Genomic DNA, 20,904 nt, shown 5'->3' on the forward strand with positions numbered 1-20,904 from the left:
ACGTGACGGGGACACACACACATAGTAGTACAAACTAAACTGGTGCCGTCAGATGAGATGAGATTCGCATCATAAATAATCTAGCGATTACTCTGCTCTCCGCCGCCGTCCCATCTGATTCTGACGTGTCCACCTCGCCTTGTCTGACCCCACAGCGAAGAAAAAGAAAGAAGTGGCAGCCAGCTCCCCTGAGCCGAGCTCGCCGCAGTACCGTCCCTTCTCTTCTCCCTCGACGGCGGCGGCGATGGAGACGGAGGAGCCCGGCTCCCCCAGCCCCGACGACGCGGTGCTCTTCTTCGGGGTGGCCCTCGTGCTGGGCATCGCCTCCCGCCACCTCCTCCGCGGCACCCGCGTCCCTTACACCGTCGCCCTCCTCGTCCTCGGCGTCGCCCTCGGCGGCCTCGGTGCGCGCCCCCCCCCCCCCCCCCCCCCCCTCCCTTTCCCATCCCAGTCCCAGTCCCACCTCTGCTCAACTCATCCGTCAGATGCCAGTTCGCAATTGTATTTATTTCATCCCCTCTCTTTGATGCTGCTCAGAGTACGGGACCAAGCATGGCCTCGGCAAGCTCGGAGCCGGCATCCGTATCTGTAAGCTCACCCCACCCCGGATGATGGATATTATCTAGTTTTCGGAATCAAATCGGTAGTAGTACTAGTTGACTAACCACCCCTGGCCTGCTATTACTAACTGTCATTCCAATGTTGCAGGGGCTGCCATAAATCCTGACCTCCTCCTGGCTGTCTTCCTCCCCGCCCTCCTCTTCGAGAGCTCCTTCTCCATGGAAGTGCACCAGATCAAGGTACCTATCTTCACATGGCTGTCTATCTGTCTGCCTGTCTGCTATGAGATTTGAGTCACATCACTGAATAAGGCTGGTCTACAGTGAAGAAGAGACTTTTATTTACCTCTTATTAGGCTCTTGCTGGGTGAACATTCAGTCTTCGTGCCAGTCTGTCATTATGGACCGATTTGCCATCGATCCGGTTAGTGTCATATCATAGGCTGATGCAGATAATCCGTGACAATCATAATCCACCAGGCACCAATACTAATTGTGGCCGGCAGCCCCTCTTGTCTGCTAAATAAAGTAGCTCTGCACACATCACATTTGGCTTCTCCAAGTTTTCTTACAGGATGTGAAATATTCGCGCTTCCGGTAGTGCTATATACATCAAAATCTTCTCTGCCAGCTTCCAGTTCTGAGCTGTCAAAAACCGCAGTTGCATACATGTTTGTTCAGTGTATACTCAAGTGTTTGCTTTGCAGAAATGCATGGCGCAGATGGTGTTACTTGCCGTCCCAGGCGTGGTGATCTCAACAGTTTTGCTTGGCGCCGCTGTAAAGGTATGTATGTATGTGCCTGGATTGACAACGGACGTAGGCCATTCATTCTAATGTTCTGATGCTAGCTAGTTAATTTGCCACAGCTCACTTTTCCCTATGACTGGAACTGGAAAACATCATTCTTGTTCAGTGGACTGCTTAGTGCAACCGATCCTGTTGCTGTGGTTGCTCTTCTAAAAGACCTAGGAGCAAGCAAAAAGCTCAGTACAATAATTGAAGGAGAGTCCTTGATGAATGACGGGTATGCTACTGTGACTCACAAATTATTCATCTTTTGATTCTTATAATGCATGCTTTTTTTCTGCCTGCTTGTCTGTTCCTCTGTATTTTATTGGGAGCAAGTCCATTCTTGAGAACAAAAACACAATGATTGACTCAATATATCGATTAAAGGTTTTTGTGTTATGTTTGCCGTGTCTAGAAATTACCGGGGAAAGTGCTTTAGAATGTGTGCTTCACAATTAAATTTGAAGTATTCGCTAGTACAGTTGTTTTTGTGTTTTCAGTTCGTTCTTTTATTTTGAAATCGCACCATGTAGGAAGAATACACCGAAAGGGGTTGGGGATGGGGTGGGGTGTGGGGAAGAAACCAGCTCTGCATGTTCATAAGAAAAAACAATGAAAAGCTCATGTTTAGTTGATACTGGAAGTAACCGACAGTGATAATTCTGCCCTCACAGAACTTTGAACCGTAGCTAGCGCACCCACCAGTGGGGTATTGTATTGTTACCAAATTGCGCCATGTACAATTATAAGATTGTTTTGGACTGTATTTGTACTTAATGGCCTTGTATTCTACAGGACTGCTATTGTTGTCTATCAGCTATTCTATCGAATGGTGCTTGGAAAAACTTTCGATGCAGGGTCCATCATAAAGTTCTTGTCACAAGTTTCACTTGGAGCGTATGTGAATGGTTTATAAGTCTGAACTCGATGATACAAAAATGATGCTACTGATGCTAATCGGTATCTTCTTTGACCAGTGTTGCTCTGGGCCTTGCGTTTGGAATTGCATCAGTACTATGGCTGGGATTTATTTTCAATGATACAATCATAGAGATTTCACTTACCCTTGCTGTCAGCTATATTGCTTTCTTCACTGTAAGATAACCAGCTGACGAACTATCGAAGCTCTCATATTTCTGTTTATTATATATTTTTTGTCTATAAGGACATGATTTGCTCAGTGTTTTGAAATAGGTCACTGCCTGGAATAATTTGTAGCACTAGTCATAGAATGATTGTCAAGCAGCCCTTTTTGCAACACCAGGATGCTGTTTTACTGGTAAACTGAAATGGCTTTCAAGTCTCCTAGATACACAATAGCAAAGTCCCCATGTGGTTTTAAGTCACGGAACTGGACAGACCTTATTGTATTTCCTCAAGTATAATTGTATGGTTTGAACAAACATTCCAGTTTTGAGGGTATATCAGAGGATTCATGTTGGAATCAAAATTCTATTACTGTTTATACTCCTGATTCTAACTTCAACTAACTTGGGGGATGTTTGGTGAGCGAACTGTATGTATGTCATGCGAAAGAACATTGGCTTTTCTAGGAACAGGATTCTAGATTTTTGATATACCAAAAATGGTTCGATTGCCATTTTTTAACCTACGCCAATAGTTTTACTTTCTTTCCAGCTTTTGGACCTATTTACTGTGTACTGTTAAACTGAAATCAATCCATATGAGATTTCAATTTTGTTTAGGATAATAAATATCAGTGTTCATTGATTGGAGCTTGCCTTTGCTTGTGCATGAATTATTTTTTCTCTCATGTGTTCTGCAAGACAATGACCAGTCCTCTAGTTTTTTGGGTGCTATTTTCTGTTACTAATATTTTTCATATCAGGCGCAAGATGCATTGGAGGTCTCTGGTGTTTTAGCCGTCATGACCTTGGGGATGTTAGTAAAACTTGTCTTCACATTCTGATTTGCATATCCTTTGCTATCTTCACTCCAATATTAACTTCGTCATGTCGGCAGGTTCTATGCTGCTTTTGCAAAAACTGCTTTTAAGGGTGACAGCCAGCAAAGTTTACATCATTTCTGGTATGTTCAAGCAATATATGCCACTTTCTATTGTCAGCAAAGATCAAAATTTCTCAGCATATGATCAACCGTAGTAATTTTAGTCAAATATATTAGTTTTTCTTTGTTCCTTATGTATCCCGTGAGTTCCATGAAGCTGTTGATGCTGGATTTCTGTGAGCATTGTCTGGAATTCAGTAGATTTACATTTAAACCTATGCCCTCTTGTAAATGTAAGATAATCCCCCGCAAAAAAAAAATGTAAGATAACAAGTTTGTAGCAGTCAGTTATTTGTCTACCTGTTAAACTTCAGATTTGTATAATTTTTAATGACATGCAATTTCATCATCAATGCCCTGAAATGTCATTCACAGCTTATATTGGAGTTTCTAAACACCAAAATAAAATGCATGAAAAATAATGATGCCCTAAAGCATCAACAACAAATTTATCATTTAGTGCAAGATGCTGGTATCATCATACAGTGTCATTGCATTCTTGTCTCTTTCTTTTCCTGGGAAATTGGATTGTAGAATGTACATTGTGATCCTTCAGTTCACGGTACATTAAGCATTACTATGAATTCTCATTTAAGCCATCATATAATGGCTTATTGATTCTTTTGGAGCGTCTTTGTAGTCGTAACTTGTGTGAGGGCCTAAGTGTAAACCTCTTGTAAAAGGATATGTGCTCTCCATGTTGGAGACACACATGATCTCTCCAGTTCATGCTAGATTTTCTTACGTTTTATGTGATGTGTGCACTTCATGTCTGATTACTGTTTTTACTTGTATTCAGGGAAATGGTTGCTTACATTGCAAACACACTTATTTTCATACTGAGGTATCAACAACTTTGAACTTTTCTACATGTCCCAATTTTTTTTCTGATACATCTGTTTTTGCCTGGCTAAACTAGACCATGCTTGCTTTTGTTTGGTACGATTAATGCTTCAAATATGGGTACTGTCATCACAATGTTTCATACATCTGAACTCCCTTCAGTGGGGTTGTTATTGCAGATGGTATACTACAAGATAATATTCATTTTGAGAGGCATGGTATGAATCTTCATGTATCTCTATCCACTCTTCAATGTTTATTTTGTATCAATAGGGACATTTCTCGGATTTTGATATTTTCATTCTTTTTTTGGGAGGGTGAGAACACAGTAGCACCTAAGGAGTGGGTGCACCTGATATGTTCTTCCGTTCTATATTATGAGCTTGGTTCTAACCCATCTTTGCATCGTGGGTATAATTCTCTTATCTCTTACTATTTTAGGCACATCATGGGGGTTCCTTCTTCTGCTCTATGTTTTTGTGCAAATATCGCGTGCTGTAGTTGTCGGTGTTTTGTATCCACTGTTGCGTCACTTTGGGTATGGTATGGACATCAAAGAAGCCACAGTTCTTGTTTGGTCAGGACTGCGAGGAGCTGTTGCTCTATCACTCTCTCTGTCCGTTAAAGTAAGATTATTGCACCAGTGCCTTTGATCCTCACTTATCTGTTGTTACCATTATGTGCATATTTGTAGACATCTTTTTAAAAACTAATCCACCATTTTTTTGAGATATTAACTGAAATTATTTTGCTAGCGTGCTAGTGATTCATTTCAACCTTATCTGAAACCAGAAGTTGGAACAATGGTATGCTCTTTCTCTTTTCCTGAAAAGTATGATTTTTTATATTGGAGCTTTGCTGATCTTATAACTCTTTTGCAGTTTGTGTTCTTCACAGGTGGCATCGTGTTTCTGACATTGATTTTGAATGGTTCTACCACACAATTTTTGTTGCACCTACTTGGTCTGGGAAAATTGTCAGCTACGAAGGTTAGCTTAACAAATTATTATCTGTGGTTTCTTCTGATCTTGGGATTAAAGATTTTGCTTAACTGTACATTTGCATGTTTTACTAACCCTTTGAGCTATAACTCATAAGGTTAATAAGTGAACTGGCCCATTAGGTGTTAAGTTATGCAAATATTTTGTCCCAATCTATGAGCTCAAGGATAGTGATGAATCGATTCGTCGTACACAAATAATGAGGCTGAGAGTACTAACACGCCCAAGACATTATTAAGAAGACAACAGGTTTATTCGCCCCACGAAATAGATCAACAAGATTTGATCTGCCCCACAGGGGTTAAACCCATGTTGGCACAAAGACACCAGTCTTCTCAGGATATTGATTATTGACCTGAAGATTACTCTGAATGTGTAGGCTCCATTTATGAACTTTGCATGTTAAATTATGAATAAATAAATAATAGTCTCTCTTTTGGTCGAACCCTTTTGATTCCTTGTGGCTTCAAAAATTTGTTTATAGAGCCTTTCATTACTATTATTATCATTAGGCTCTTTTTTTATCTACTCATGGGTGCATATGTTTGCTGTGATTGTTATCTGCAATCAGAAACAACAGTAATTTGGTTTCACATCACATGTGATCGATGAATGTGAACTACTCCCTCCTTCCATCTATATAGGGCCTAATGTGTTTTTCAAGAACGGCTTTGACTATTGACAAGATTAATAGTACATGACATGCATAATGTGAAAATTATATCATTGAAAGCTCCTTTCACATACGAATTTGACGGTATGCTTTGTGTAAGTTGTATGTCATATATTATTGCTCTAACATTTGGTCAAAGTTAGCCTCGAAAAACGCATTAGGCCCTATATAGATGGAAGGAGGGAGTAGCATAGTTATGTTCTCTTCATGCTCCAGTTTCTAATCTGATTTCCTGCAACTGTAGCTTCGTGTATTGAAGTATACACAATATGAAATGCTAAACAAGGCATTGGAGGCTTTTGGTGATCTCAGGGATGATGAGGAACTTGGGCCTGTTGATTGGGTTAATGTGAAGAAATATATCACATGTTTGAATAACTTGGAAGATGAACAAGCACATCCCCACGATGTTCCTGACAAGGACGATCACGTACATACCATGAATTTGAAGGATACCCGAGTGCGGCTTTTGAATGGTATGCAATATAGATGATAATGTGCTGATTTAATTTGATGTTTGGTTGATTGATCAATTCGCCTTTGTTTTAGCTATATCTTTTTCAGAATGCCAAGATGTGTTTGTTTATGAGGTACATACATATATAAAAGAGTAAAATGCACTTATATCCTATCAAATATCATGTTATTTACCAATTCTTGCTGTCAATACCCTATCAAATATCTTGCTAGTAGCAAGCACAAAATTTTATTACATGTGTTGTCGCTGCACACACAAAATTTTACTAAACATGATTGTAGCTGATCCATAGGCCGCCTTCTGTGTCGGTTGTACTTTTGGTACATATTTATCTAATCTCTGCATGAATTGGAATTTGCACTTTATTGGGGCCATCACATCACTCTTTTGTGAGGAACATCTTTCATTTGTTATGTTAGGAACTTATGGTTTCTATGAGTTCTGTGTATCTTATTAATGTTTTGCATCCTTTTATTTTCTTTGTTGTCTTTGCTCTTGAGCTATTACTTGATGTTTCATTCATGGTTCTGCCTTCTCTTGGAATAGGTATGAGAATATGCAGTATCATACTACTACCTCTCTTTTACTGTATCTGTCTATGGCCTACCAAAGAAGCACCAAGTCTGAAATGGAGGGAGTAAACATGATTAGTTTAAAAAAAGATTACTGACTACAGATTTTTGTCAGGTGTGCAAGCTGCTTACTGGGGAATGCTTGAAGAGGGACGAATAACTCAATCTACAGCAAATATTTTAATGAGATCAGTTGATGAAGCTATGGATCTTGTCTCTAGTCAATCATTATGCGATTGGAAGGGTTTGCGGTCCAATGTCCATTTCCCAAATTACTATAGGTTCCTTCAGATGAGCAGGTTGCCAAGAAGGCTTGTCACATACTTCACAGTAGAAAGATTGGAGTTAGGATGTTACATCTGTGCGGCATTTCTCCGTGCTCATAGGATTGCGAGGAGACAACTACATGATTTTCTTGGTAATATCCTTGACAGTCTTTAAATTTTGTCCTGTGCTAGTTTTATACCAGTTATTTGACCTATGAAGTGCAGAAAAATGTACAGAAGAAATGTCTGTCTCAGTAGTTGGTGCCTATATGAGAAATGCTATGTGTGAGAGTGTTTGTACATATTCCTGGTGTAGGGGTCTATTGTTGTAGTTCTTAAGTGGGAAAATCAAGTGGTACTTACCTTAAGCAGGGTTTGCTTTCCTGTAGACTCAGCCAGTTAAGGTATTTAGTACTCAAACTGGCGATGTCTTGATGGTGTGATATATCCTTCATTGCAAACTTACCTGGTATAGCAAGATCTGACGGTCCAAATGATTTGAGCTTGTTAAGGTCGAACCTGAGCAACTTTTCTTTGTTTCGCAATACCATGAAAAGCCTGTCAGAAATCACCTTTTTCTGTTTTGTGGACACTGGAGATTAGCGATCCGAATCCATTTCACCATTTCCATTATTTTTTAAAATTTTGCTTGTTCTTCAGGTGATAGTGAGATTGCAAGAATTGTCATCGATGAAAGTACTGCTGCGGGGGAGGAAGCTAAAAAGTTTCTGGAAAACGTTCGTGTTACATTCCCTCAGGTTGTGGTTACAATGTGCTAATATCATTTTACTAAAATTATTATGGGTTCGCTAGCCTCACGAAATCTTGATAAATTCGTTCAACTAGCAGTTTTATTTGCAAAACTTGAGGACGAAAGCACATTGTCTGAACTAAAATGAGACTAGTTCAGCTTCATGCACATCTAGTTTCCTTTTTCTTTTTCTTGCGGGGGCACTGTTAACTAGATTCTGAAGCTGTTTCAACACTTTTCAGGTGCTTCGTGCGTTAAAGACTCGACAAGTAACATATGCAGTATTGACACACTTGAGTGAGTACATTCAAGACCTCGGGAAGACTGGGTTGCTTGAGGAAAAAGAAATAGTCCATCTCGATGATGCTTTGCAGGTAGTTTCGAATATATTATTTCATTTCTTGTGATGAAGTGAAAATCACTTATCTCTCTGGTTTCAGTTCACAAATCGCCATATACTAACTCCGATAAGTTTATTCATTTGGTAGACAGACTTGAAGAAGCTTCAGAGGAATCCACCGCTGGTGAAAATGCCAAGAGTTCGCGAGCTTCTAAACACTCATCCTTTAGTCGGTGCACTGTCTGCTGATGTTCGTGATCCATTGTTAAGTAATACAAAGGAAACAATAAAAGTTCATGGAACAGTTCTATACAGAGAAGGCTCAAGGCCAATTGGTATATGGCTTGTTTCGACTGGAATAGTAAAGGTATGTTTCTGCCTCGAGACCACTTCATTACATTTTGGTCGAAATATAAACTTTCCCACTCTAGCTGTTTCAATAATGAACATACCCCTTGCTATTTTTTCCTGGCAGTGGACAAGTCAGAGACTATGCACCAGGCATTCGTTGGATCCATTTTTGTCACATGGAAGCACTTTGGGTCTATACGAGGCATTAACTGGAAAGCCTTATATTTGTGACATTATTACAGAATCGGTGGTGCATTGTTTCTTCATTGAAGCTGAAAAAATAGAGCAATTGCGCCAGTCTGATCCTTCTATTGAGGATTTTATGTGGCAGGTATGCTCTAATAATACTGCCTCTGCCAACCCATGTGCTCATTAACATTTTTGACTCTTAGACATTTCCTGCAATGCATAATCCTTTTCTGCTCTGTTGTTTCCTTGATTCTGCGAGTGGGAGTGAAGCCCTTTTCTTTATGTGGTTCTCAATAGGGTTAAAATTCCTGCTGGTTATTGATTGATAGTCCTGTAAGCCTGTAATGGGAGGGTGGGTGGCAGCGTTTGTTCTAACAAGTTTTGCTTAGAGTTGCTTCTAATTTCGACACTAACATCAAGAAACCGGGGGTTACCAAGAGATAATTGTCCAAAAAAAAGGGTTACCAGGAGATTGTCCAGATGCAGCAACTATGCAGCAATGAGCTGTAGAGGAGCATAGTCTAAACCAACGCCTCCATCGAGGGACTCACATCATCATCGTTAGATTCGAACAATGAGGTCAAGTCCTAGATTTTCGCCTGGGCAGCATATCAGCGCCCCATCGAGGGACTGTCGACTGAGCCCTCAACGCCACCATCACTGGATTCGGTCAAAGACTGGACAACCACGCCGTGTTTTCATCTGCAACCACCCTAGCTGATTATTGCCACCACTAGTCCTCAAATCTGCTTCATCTTTGTATCAAACTATCAATACCCATGCACATTATTGAATATGTAATACTCAAAGCAGCCCAAGTGTGTATGAACCTACAACAATTGTTGCAACTTGCTTGGACATTTACTTCTCTTCACCTAAATCAAATTATCGAAACTTGCTTGGGCACGTCGCATCGCACAATTTATTACTCCCTCTGATCCAAAATAAGTGTCTTAGTTTTAATTCAAATTGAACTAAAACCACGGCACTTCTTGGATCGAAGGGAGTACGTATTAAGTATTATTACTGACGTTGAACTTCCACTGTGGGACTAACCCATCACTACTGCTCCAATAGGTCTGGTGTAACAATGCTACCTTTTTTCACATAATCTGATAGACCTTAATCATTCATATGCCGAAATTACAGGAAAGTGCTCTAGTCATTGCAAGGATTTTGCTCCCTCAGATATTTGAGAAAATGGCAATTCGTGAGATGAGGGTTCTCATTTCAGAAAGGTCTAGTATGAACGTCTACATTAAGGGGGAAGCCATTGAGCTTGGGCATAATTACATCGGTATCTTATTGGAAGGATTTCTGAAGACAGAGAACCGAACTTTGATCACAGCTCCAGCTGTGCTGCTGCCGTCAAACACTGATTTGAACTTATTTGGCCTGCAGTCTTCAGGTTCTCTATATTTTCATCAATCGAGCAGTGGCTGTTTTCTAAAGCAAAAAACAGTGATTTATTTTGTTCTAAAAATAATTGAATGCTGAAGTGCTCTCTTGTTTACAGCCATGAATCAGATAGACTACTGCTATACTGCTCCCAGTTATCAGGTGGAGGCTAGAGCAAGGGCCATCTTATTTGAAATGAGGAGGCCAGATATAGATTCCGATCTGCAAAGAAGTGCATCGTTGCTTTCTCCAGCACTTGGACCATCACGAACACAGAGCAAAGAGCATGTCGGTTTGCTCAGGTGGCCGGAGAGTTTCCGGAGATCCAGCGGGCCTGGGAATGCAAGCCTAGCTGAAATCAGAAGTCAGCCTGGTAGCTTCTCTGCTAGAGCCTTGCAAGTCAGCATGTATGGCAGCATGGTACGTATGAGCCTTTTCATCTATTTTGTCGATCTCATAGTTACTTATGATCTTTGATCAACTCAAACTAAAAAACTGGATCAACAACTCATTCACAGACGGATGGCATGCACCGTGCTCGGCGGCAACCGAGGCTCGCTCATGTGGAAGGAAACCAGAAGCACAGTGTGTCGTATCCAAAGGTGCCTTCAAGGGCAGCCGACACACGGCCTCTGCTCTCGGTCAGGTCGGAGGGCTCCAATGCGATGAGCAGAAAATCTGCTCCTGCCCCAGCGATAGCTCCTGCACTCGCTCCCTTTCCGCCGCCCCTAGCAGAAGGCCGGCAACGCAGGGCGGTAGGAGAAGATGACGACTCGAGCGATGAGTCCGTGGGGGAAGAAGTTATCGTCAGAGTGGACTCTCCCAGCATGCTGTCTTTCAATCCACCCTCCGGCCCACCGCGAGGCAGCTGACGGACGGTTGCAGTATGTACCGATATTTTCTTCTTGTTGTATAATAAACTTTTGTGACCAATGGTAGTATGGTACCATGGTGTGTGTATATCAGTATATGTGTAAAATGCACGATATGTTGTATAATCGGTGGCAGAGATGGCAGCAACAGGTTCTGTTAACTTCAACCAGTAATGTGGGTGAGACTTGAAGCCTGGCATAGCCCTGTAGATGATCCTACTTCCCCCCCTTTTTTTTCACTCCGAGATTGAATGCAGAGATCACTTATTTTTTAAGTGTGTGCTGTGGCCCAACAGTTGTGGTCTATGAAACTACTCAGGTCATGAATATCTTTTGTTCTGCTGCCTTATGGAGCTCATGGAGTTTTTGCAACAAATTCTGTTTTCAGGAAAATGATGGAGCGGTTTCATCGAGGCGTGGTGCGCGCGTCAGGAGCCGCACTCTGCACCGATGGAAGATCGTCTGCAAAACCTCTCATCGGCCCTCCTGGACAGAAATCCTGCGCTCCTCGACAAGCTCGGGGTCGAATTACTGCGTACCGCTTGGTAAACCCGACTTTTCTGATCAAACTCGTCGCCTGTTCCTGTGGAAGAACACTAGCTGGTTCAATGTTTAGTTTCCTAGTAGATTGTTGTGTTTCCCTCTCCTGTGAACTGTAATGAACTTTTATCTACTGAGGAAGCTCTCAGCTTTCCGCCGAGTACGTTGTACTGCTACGATGTTGCTTCGTTGTGCTTAATGGAGCAGGGAGGCAACCCCTTTTGATGTAAAATAAATACAAGCTTGTGATGGTTTAGGTCACAGCTGCTTGTGTGTGTTTTCATGGGAGCTATCTGTCTTTTGGGCTTGGGCAGCATGTAGAGCCATGATGATGAAAACTGAGGTGAATTAGACAGCAAAATCATGGCATTCCAGATCCAAAGATTGCTATGTTGGAAGTACTCTAAACTATCCAAAATCGTAGATGTGAGCTGGGTTAGTAGTTTCTCTGCAACATCTGGTGGTGTCTCTGGAACATCAAGAATGATTTGGTTTTTTCACAAAGAATGCCGAAACACCCTGCTGATGCCATATTTTGTGTGCTCTTATTCATGCTGGAATGGAGGATTCTTTGGCAAGTGAATCACAAGTCGTCTTTGAGGAAATTATTCGTGAAGGAGACATCTTCGACTTCTGTGCTGCGTAGTCTGCAAGTTAGTCTTTTTCCTGGTTACCCGTAGTTTAAAACTGTTGGTCTAGTTGTTTTGTGATGTTTACCTGTTGCCGGAGAGACGTCTCTGGGAGTGTCAGGTGTAAAGATCATTGCCATAATTTGTACTGCAAGGATATGTACTAATAAAAAAAATGTCTTATACGTATTAAGTTACAAATCAGGGAGTTTAGTTTCAGAAATCGGCTATGGCTCCTGAAATTTTAGACTCTATTTCCTCTGGATTTGCGCTCCAGAGCTGGATGAATAATGTACAATCTGGTCTGGTATGTACCATGCATACGTTGAATTCTTCTGCATAAAACAGCCATTTCAATGCTACAGCTAGCCATCTACTACACCACTACGTACGTACGCGACAGTGCCTGATTTCTTTTAGAAAAACAAAATAGCCGGCCAAATATGGAAGGAAAAAGCTTGGCTTCAGGCGGCGGATCACATGCGAACATCCGCCGTCATGTTCGTGCGATGCGTGTCCTGCTTTTCCTCTTCGATCTGTCCTTTCTGTGTGACGAATGGATAAGGAGCAGCCGCTCAATCACTAGATATGATGTGGCCGCTTCTTACTTCACTTTTCTGCAATAATGTTTCTGTTGCAAAAAGAATTGTAACAAGCCCTCTGCTGCAAAAAAATATTAAAAATGCAACGAAATCTTTGCTGTAAAAAAATTGCAACAAGACATCTGTTGCAAAAAAAAAAGCTGTAAAAAGACCTTTGTTGCAAAATAAATATGCGCCTTGACCTATGTTGCAAATTTTTTCGCAGCAAGACCTTTGTTGTAGAAATTTCCTACAACACAGCTTGTGTTGCAATGGTAGAAGGTGACGTCTGGCCGCTCAATCCGTCAGATCCGATGGTTCGTAAGGCGGCGGATCTTTTAAAAAAATTCACCGACCGACGCTTAGCAGTGCCCAATATGGAATGCATCTCCTTTTCTTTTAGAATCACGTACGCGACGGTTCTTGCTTTCCCCCTCTTGTGCATGCATGCCAACACAAAGGAAAAACAAAATACACTGCTTTCTCCTAGCAGCGAGTTTGTATATCTAGAAAGTGCGTGCAGCGGGCGCCGATCACCTCTGGTGGGCAGTAAAAACTTTCAAAGCAAGCAGTAAAATCAACTCGAAACAAAAGGAACTCTTTCAAAGCAAGCAATGCCTGTCTTTCCTTAGGCTATTGTAACGAACCAGAGAGGAGGGGATCGGAGTAGGTGAGGGAGAGCGAGAGAGAGACTTGGAGAGGAAGAAGAGAGATTGCTTCCAGAGGAAGGATTAGGAAGAGTTGACAGTCTGTTACATCGCATGCCCTGCCACAGGCGGCTGGCTGCCCCTTTTATCACTCCCTCGCTCTCACACACACATTCTTACAGCTGGGGCCCGATCCTTGACACGTCACACTGGACAAGTGGCGGACAAGTGGCCAGGTGTGACAGCTATCTGCACGCACACCACATGCATGGACGGAGCAAGATGAGGCCATGGTCTTTTATAAAACTAGGTAGGAAATGCGGCTTGCCGCACCCGGCAGCATAGCTGCCGGGTATATTTATGTTCAATCTATTTATACAACCGACGAAGCATTTCAAGGTATGCTGCCGGGTATATTTATGTTCAATCTATTTATACAACCGACAAAGCATTTCAAGTATAAAAAAGCGCAAACACAATAAAGTTCATATAGAGTGGTACTCCTTCAGAGAAGAGTTCGAAATAGATAATATAACATCAAAAAATGTCACGGAACACAATCGTTCAAACCCAGCATCCAATTCACTCATTTCAAAGCTTAAATAAAAGACTGCATGGATAGTCCATAGTTATACAGATCCAGCGTGATCCTTGTCTGACCTGGGACTGATAGCACAAAGAGGCATCATTGATACTTGAGGAATAGACAGAGGGCAAAACTCCTTCAAGGTAACGTGTGCTCGCCTTTGAGCAACATCATCCCTGTTTATGTATCCTGGATGTTGGGGATGATAAAGCAGTTAGATGTTGACATTCAAAGGCATATCCACAAGTGATATCAGAGTATGCAACAGAAGATAAATAAGTTTTCTTGAGCACATTGTTTATATGTATCAAATAATACATAAGAAACTAACACTGAGTTAGTACGCTACATTTTGATGTTTACCTTGAAATAAAACCTCTTCGTTTTCTGGATCATATATGCGTTGATGGGTGATTAATAATGGAAAATAATAAACAGATAATCATAGGATGCGCTGAAGAAATTGAGCACATATATTATTCAAATTTTGAGCAGGACACAAATATTATGTAAAGCGAGCTATAGACGTCGCAAAGAGGGTGGCAATGACAAACAGGGTATACACAATTTTAAAGGAGAATGCATATATAAATAACGCAGCATTGGGATCTATACCCAGCATGCCATAAGGACAAATGCAAAATAATGAAAGGATGACAATTGTATGCGAGGAGAGCAAGGTCTGAGCAGTGCATCAACATGTGTTCTTTGGAGAACCAACTCAGCTTGCCGGCGATGCTGTAGAGAACAAGGTAGCTCGTTGTCTACAATGAGATTTATATCCACATTTTAATTTGATAGCATAGAGTTGCATTTAAAACAAAATCCACTGCTTAGTTAGTATTTAGTATTGGGCAAGCACATATGGCAACAAATTTAATTTTCTTTAATAGAGGCAAGCGTGGCTTGTTGTGTACAATGAAATGAGATGTACACATTTTAATTTGTTAGCACATAGCCCAATTCAAAATCATGTCGCTTTGGAAATATGTGTGTTTTTCTCCGTAATCTCATGTCTGAGCAAATAAGCACACTAAGAATTTAGATCCTTATGCATAAAAAGAAAAACATAAAGTTTCTTTGTAGCTCAGGCTACATGGAACCTCTTATCCTCAACCCTCCAGCCTTGCTTTGAGATTCGTATTCTCCAACTAACTAACAACAAGAAGATTTCTCTTTTTTGTTTCTCGAAAATGAAACAACATATGAATTTCAAACTTTGCAGACCGAACAAACATTAGAACATCAATGTGTGAAAAAACTTTCAGATTTTTTGGTCTGATATAAATATACAAAATGAGATTTTCTTTGAATAAAAATATTATTTCAAGTATTTAAAATGCATGAAAAAATCTGAAAGTTTTTTCCTATATTGTAGTTAGAATGTATTGTTGTTCTGCAAAATTTGAAGTTCATATGTTGTGTCGTTTGAGAGAAACAAAAAAGACAAATGTGTTTGCACGGATCTTAATGCATAAATGGATGGCAAAGATAAGGGGTACCGTGTAGCCTGAGCTACAGAAAACCACACTCAAAGAAAAACCATTTTTGTGAGTGTTAAGAAAAGTGTTTAAATAAAAACATATTTTAGTGTGCGTGTTAACCCCGTTTGAAACTGTGAGTGCTTTGAAAATATTTGCATTACTTATGCCATAGTCAACTACTCCCTCGAATCCAAAGAAGGTGACGTGACTTTAGATCGGAGGGAGTATAAAGAGATAAAACATCAAAAGTATGTAGTAACCATACATCACAAAATCAAAATCAAAATCAAAAGACTGGAAATCTTCATAAGTGAGGGGAAAATGTTTTTCACAAAACTTTTCATAGATTATTACTTTCCTTTTCTCTCAGAAGTGCACACTATAGCAAAGATAATTAAGATGCACATTTGGATAACTACAAAATCATATAAACCACAAATACTTCAGTTTGACTCGCACTGATTTGATGACAGGTAAGGAAATAGAATATCAATGAGCTCTCGTCTCCAGGATCTCTTGCTTCAGCTAATAGTGAGTAAAAGGGCAAACATTACAAAACACAGCGACACTGAGCCACACCAATTTCAAAATTACCATTACAAAGCAGATCCCAGAATTCATAAAGTTTCAAAGACACTAAAATCTGATAGTTACGATAGCAACATGGGAGAGTCGATTGACATAGACCAGAGCAAAAATACTGACGAATGCATAGATTTTAGCATGCATTGCAATTAGCACTTGACCTCTTTCAGCTCATGTGAAGTACAGGAAAGTGGGCACTGTGCGAATGCAGTAAACGTCTTGCCGATCCAGGCTGACGTGTTGCGTGTTAAATAGAGGGGTGCGAGCCCTAATACGCGTACAGGTTTGTTGGAGAGATTACATCTTGGGAGAGAAGAATACAAGAGATAAAACGAGATAAAGAGTACAAGAGTATCCCGTATAACTACCCCTCCTCCGGTGGCGATCCTCCTTGCTGTACACGCTAACCATATAACGCATATATGTTTAACATCCTCCCTTAATCACAACTTCATCAAGTTGAGATTATACTTGAAGACTTCAAAACTTTTTGTGGGAAGAGCTTTGGTGAAACCATCTGCAACTTGGTCTTGGGAGTGAATAAACCGAATGTCTAAGAGTTTATTTGCAACTCTCTCACGGACAAAATGAAAATCTATCTCAATATGTTTAGTTCTAGCATGAAAAACTGGATTTGCTGATAAATAGGTAGCACCTAGATTATCACACCATAGACATGGAGCTTTAGTGTTTTTCATACCTAGTTCCTTCAAAATTGACTGCACCCATATGATCTATGCGGTTGCATTGGCCAATGCTTTATACTTTGTTTCTGTGCTAGATCTAGAGACTGTGGCTTGTTTCCTTGCACTCCAAGATATCAAATTTGGTCCAAAGAACACTGCAAAACCGCCAGTTGAGCGTCTGTCATCTAAGCACCCTGCCCAGTCTGAGTCAGAGAAAGCACTGATAAGTGTGGAGGATGACTTGCTAAAGTTCAGACCAATGCTCAATGTATTTTTCACATATCTCACTATGCGTTTTGCAGCAGTCAAGTGAACTGTGGTAGGTGCATGAAGGAATTGACATACTTTATTAACAGCAAATGAGATATCTGGTCGTGTCAATGTCAAGTACTGAAGAGCACCTACCAGGCTTCTGTACTTTGTACTATTCTCTGCGTCCAGAAGTTCTCCTTCAGCAAGAGATAATTTTTCTGTGCTAGATAAAGGAGTGGGTGCAGGCTTACAACTTTGCAGACCAGCCTTTTTTACTAAGTCAGCTGCATACTTTTCTTGAGAGAGATAAAGACCATCCTTGTGCTGCTTAACCTCAATACCAAGAAAGTAGTGTAGATCCCCTAGATCTTTGAGAGCAAATTCTGCACTTAAATCCTTCAACAGTGCTGTTATTGCCTCATCAGATGAGCTTGTCACAATTATATCATCAACATAAATAAGAACAAATATGAATATTCTTGACTTGTTATAAATAAATAACGAAGTGTCAGATTTTGAAGGAATAAAACCAAGTGCTTGCATCTTTTTACTGAGGCGATAATACCATGCTCTTGGAGCCTGTTTCAGTCCATACAACGCCTTGTCAAGTTTGCACACATGGAGTGGTGCCTGTGCATTTACAAACCCAGGAGGTTGTTTCATGTAAACCTCTTCTTCCAGAACACCATGGAGGAACGCGTTCTGAACGTCTAGCTGTCGTAGACTCCATCCCCTAGACACAGCACAAGACAAGACGTATGGTAGCTGCTTTAACAACTGGACTAAACGTGTCCTCATAGTCAATACCATATATTTGTTTAAAGCCCTTTGCAACGAGTCTAGCTTTGTAACGGTCAATAGTTCCATCAGCTTTTCTTTTTATCCTAAAGACCCACTTACAGTCAATAAGATTTTTACCTTGTCTTGGAGGAACCAAGTGCCACGTTTTATTTTTCCTTAGTGCCACAATCTCATCATGCATTGCCTTTCTCCAATGTGCATCACCAAGAGCCTCTTCAAGAGTGCTGGGTTCTCCTGGTTCACCTGTTGAACAGATCATCCCATGCTTTGTGATATGTTTATAATCAACGGGTTTAATTAAACCTTGTTGTAGCCGTGTGCGATGTGGAGTAGTGGCAGGAGGTACTACAGAGACCCCCGGCGCAGAGGATCTCGCGCCTGGATCAGACTAGTCCTCTGCCGATCCCGAGGAGGATCCGAACACAGCTCCAGAACCTGCATGGGCAGTAGTAGCAGCCGGGTCGGGATCTTCGGTGGTCGCCAGCTATGACGCGCGCGGTGAATCAGCCACAGAAAATCTAGGCCGACAAGCATCATCATCTCCTCGTGATGGCCTGGGCCCTGCTTCGACAGGATCTGTCCCCGCGCTTGTCGCGCGAGTCGCAGCCCGCCGCTTGTAAACAAGCTGTTGGGCCTGAGGCCGCGCGCGGTCCAGGCCAGTGCCGGCCCGCCATCTGTCTAGCGGCGATTGGTGCGCATGGGGAGAATCTCCGCAGCCTTCCAGAGCCCGCCGCGTGGCTGACGCGGACGGCTCGGTGCGCCCACCTGCGGCTGGCTCGGCTGTACGCGCACCTGCGCCTGCGCCTGTCGGGTCTGGTGCAGCAGATCCACGGCAGAGCTCCGATCCCGAGGTGGATGCGCTGCGCGGCAGTAGATCCTGCCCAGATCCCGAGGAGGATTTGTTGCTCAGGCTGGGACACATGAAATATGGAGCTGCTGCACTGTTTTCTTCACCATTTGCTGCGATTTTTTCACCGCTATTTTCTGCATCATCACAAGACTCATAAAGACCATCAGTAGGGTTAGTCAACATATGATCATCACAATTAGTAATGCCCCCTTGATCATAGCCAGAGAGATGGGATGGTAGAAGCAAGATTTCCTTGCGTAGGAGAGCACCGACATTAGGGTGTAGGTCCGCAAAGGGAAACTTGGTCTCATCAAACACGACATCCCGTGAGATATAGACCCGGCCGGTGGAGATGTCAAGGCATTTGACACCTTTGTGCTGAGCACTATAGCCAAGAAAAGCACATTGCTTGGATCTAAGCATGAGTTTGCGATTATTGTACGGACGAAGATTGGGCCAACAAGCACAGCCAAAAACACGGAGAGATGTGTAGTCTGGTTTGACATGGAGAAGGTGTTCCATAGGTGTTTCATTATTGATGACACGACTAGGTAGCATGTTTATGATGTGGACAGCGGTAAGAAACGCCTCATCCCAGAATTTGAGGGGCATAGAAGCTCCTGCGAGAAGAGCCAAACCGACCTCAACTATGTGCCTATGCTTTCGTTCGGCCGACCCGTTTTGTTGGTGAGCGTGTGGGCAGGATACATGGTGTGATATGCCAATGTTTTGGAAGAAGGAATTGAGTTTCTCGTATTCCCCTCCCCAATCCGATTGGACAACTATAATTTTGCTGTCAAACTTCCTTTCAACTAGTGCTTGGAAGTTCTTAAAGACTTGAAACACGTCGGATCTTTTCTTAAGAAGATAGATCCAGGAGAACTTGCTATAGTCATCGATGAAACTCACATAGTAAGTGTGTCTGCCAACAGAGGAGGGAGCAGGACCCCACACATCAGAAAAGATCAATTGCAAAGGTTTAGTGGAGACACTAGTAGATATAGGATATGGTAGCTGATGACTTTTAGCACACTGACATGAGTCACAAATAGTTTCAGTGTTTCGCTCACCAACAAACGGGAGCTTATTTTTCCTAAGTAACTTTTCAACTAAAGAAAAAGAAGCATGTCCTAAACGATCGTTCCATCGTGTGGACGAAAACTTGATAGCACCACAAGCTTGTTTATTGAATCTTCTAAACTCCGGAATCAACGGGTAGAGCCCTCGAACACATCTACCTCGATAGAGCACTTTCTTCGTTGCCTGATCCTTAATCAAAAAGAAATAAGGGTGAAACTCGAGAAAGACATGATTGTCAATAGCAATTCTATGAACAGATAGAAGATTTTTGTGGGCACTAGGAACATGCAAGATTCTTTTGAGATGTATTTTTCGTTTGGGGGTATTAAAAACTGAATGACCAATGTGACATATGCCCATACCTTCACCACTGGCCATGTGGATTTGGTCTTTTCCACGATACTTCTCCATGGTGACCTTCTCAAGCTCGTTGGTAATGTGGTTGGTGGCTCCGCTATCGACATACCAATTTGTGTCGACCCCGTAGGAACCATCGGCAACAACAACAATTTTTTCTTCGTCTTGCGAGGAATCACCATCATCATCTTCGTAGCGGTACCAACAGTCCCTCGTTGTGTGGCCGGGCTTGCCACAAATTTGGCAGCGAGGCAAGTCCGGACGCGATCTGTTGGAGCCACCCCCACGGTGCCCTTTGGAGCTGCCAGAGCGTCCGCCGCCGCGAGTGTTGTTGAAGGAGCCGCCGCCACCGGACCTCCCCTTGCCACGAGAGGAGGGACGAGAGCGAGAGCCGCCACCGCGGCCTCTGGAGACAGAGTTGGCCGAGGACTTGAAGCCGCCGCCAGAGCCGTGAAACTGCGCCATACGCTGGTCAAAATTGCTAAGCATAGCGAAGAGCTCATCAAGGGTTACCGGAGTGACACGAGCGTCCAGGGCGGAGACGAGGGGCTGGTAGTCTTGATCCAGCCCATGGATGATGTAGGATATGAGCTCGTCGTCTTGGATTGGTTTCCCCGCCGCGGCGAGTTCATCAGCGAGCCCTCTCATGGCGGCGAAGAAGGAGGACACCGATTGGTTGCCCTTCTGCGCGTTGATCAGCGCCATGTGAATGT

The 20,904-nt window shown here is 42.2% G+C and overlaps 1 protein-coding gene across 2 annotated transcripts; it reads left to right on the forward strand.

The window, feature by feature from the left end:
- The first annotated feature begins 131 nt into the window (after positions 1–131).
- On the forward strand, positions 132–11,914 carry LOC125546458 (sodium/hydrogen exchanger 8). Of its 2 annotated transcripts, XM_087545936.1 has the most exons (24): positions 132–404; positions 538–588; positions 709–800; positions 1,268–1,345; positions 1,429–1,586; positions 2,147–2,248; positions 2,329–2,446; positions 3,201–3,253; positions 3,335–3,400; positions 4,179–4,223; positions 4,385–4,440; positions 4,664–4,848; positions 4,978–5,028; positions 5,104–5,211; positions 6,141–6,372; positions 7,062–7,364; positions 7,873–7,970; positions 8,206–8,337; positions 8,452–8,670; positions 8,779–8,985; positions 9,993–10,251; positions 10,360–10,661; positions 10,760–11,125; positions 11,502–11,914. In XM_087545936.1, exons 1-23 carry the CDS (start codon positions 245–247, stop codon positions 11,111–11,113), a joined length of 3,429 nt encoding a protein of 1,142 aa, XP_087402062.1. In that variant the 5' UTR covers positions 132–244; the 3' UTR covers positions 11,114–11,125; positions 11,502–11,914. The 2 variants fall into 2 exon arrangements, with proteins under 2 accessions (XP_087402062.1, XP_048566671.2); XM_048710714.2 differs by lacking the exon at positions 11,502–11,914 and having other exon boundaries at positions 10,760–11,283.
- Positions 11,915–20,904: the final 8,990 nt, after the last annotated feature.

Source organism: Triticum urartu, chromosome 3A (genome assembly GCF_056163025.1).
Source record: "Triticum urartu cultivar PI428250 chromosome 3A, HENAU_Tu73, whole genome shotgun sequence".
In the NCBI taxonomy this organism is placed as follows: Eukaryota; Viridiplantae; Streptophyta; class Magnoliopsida; order Poales; family Poaceae; genus Triticum; species Triticum urartu.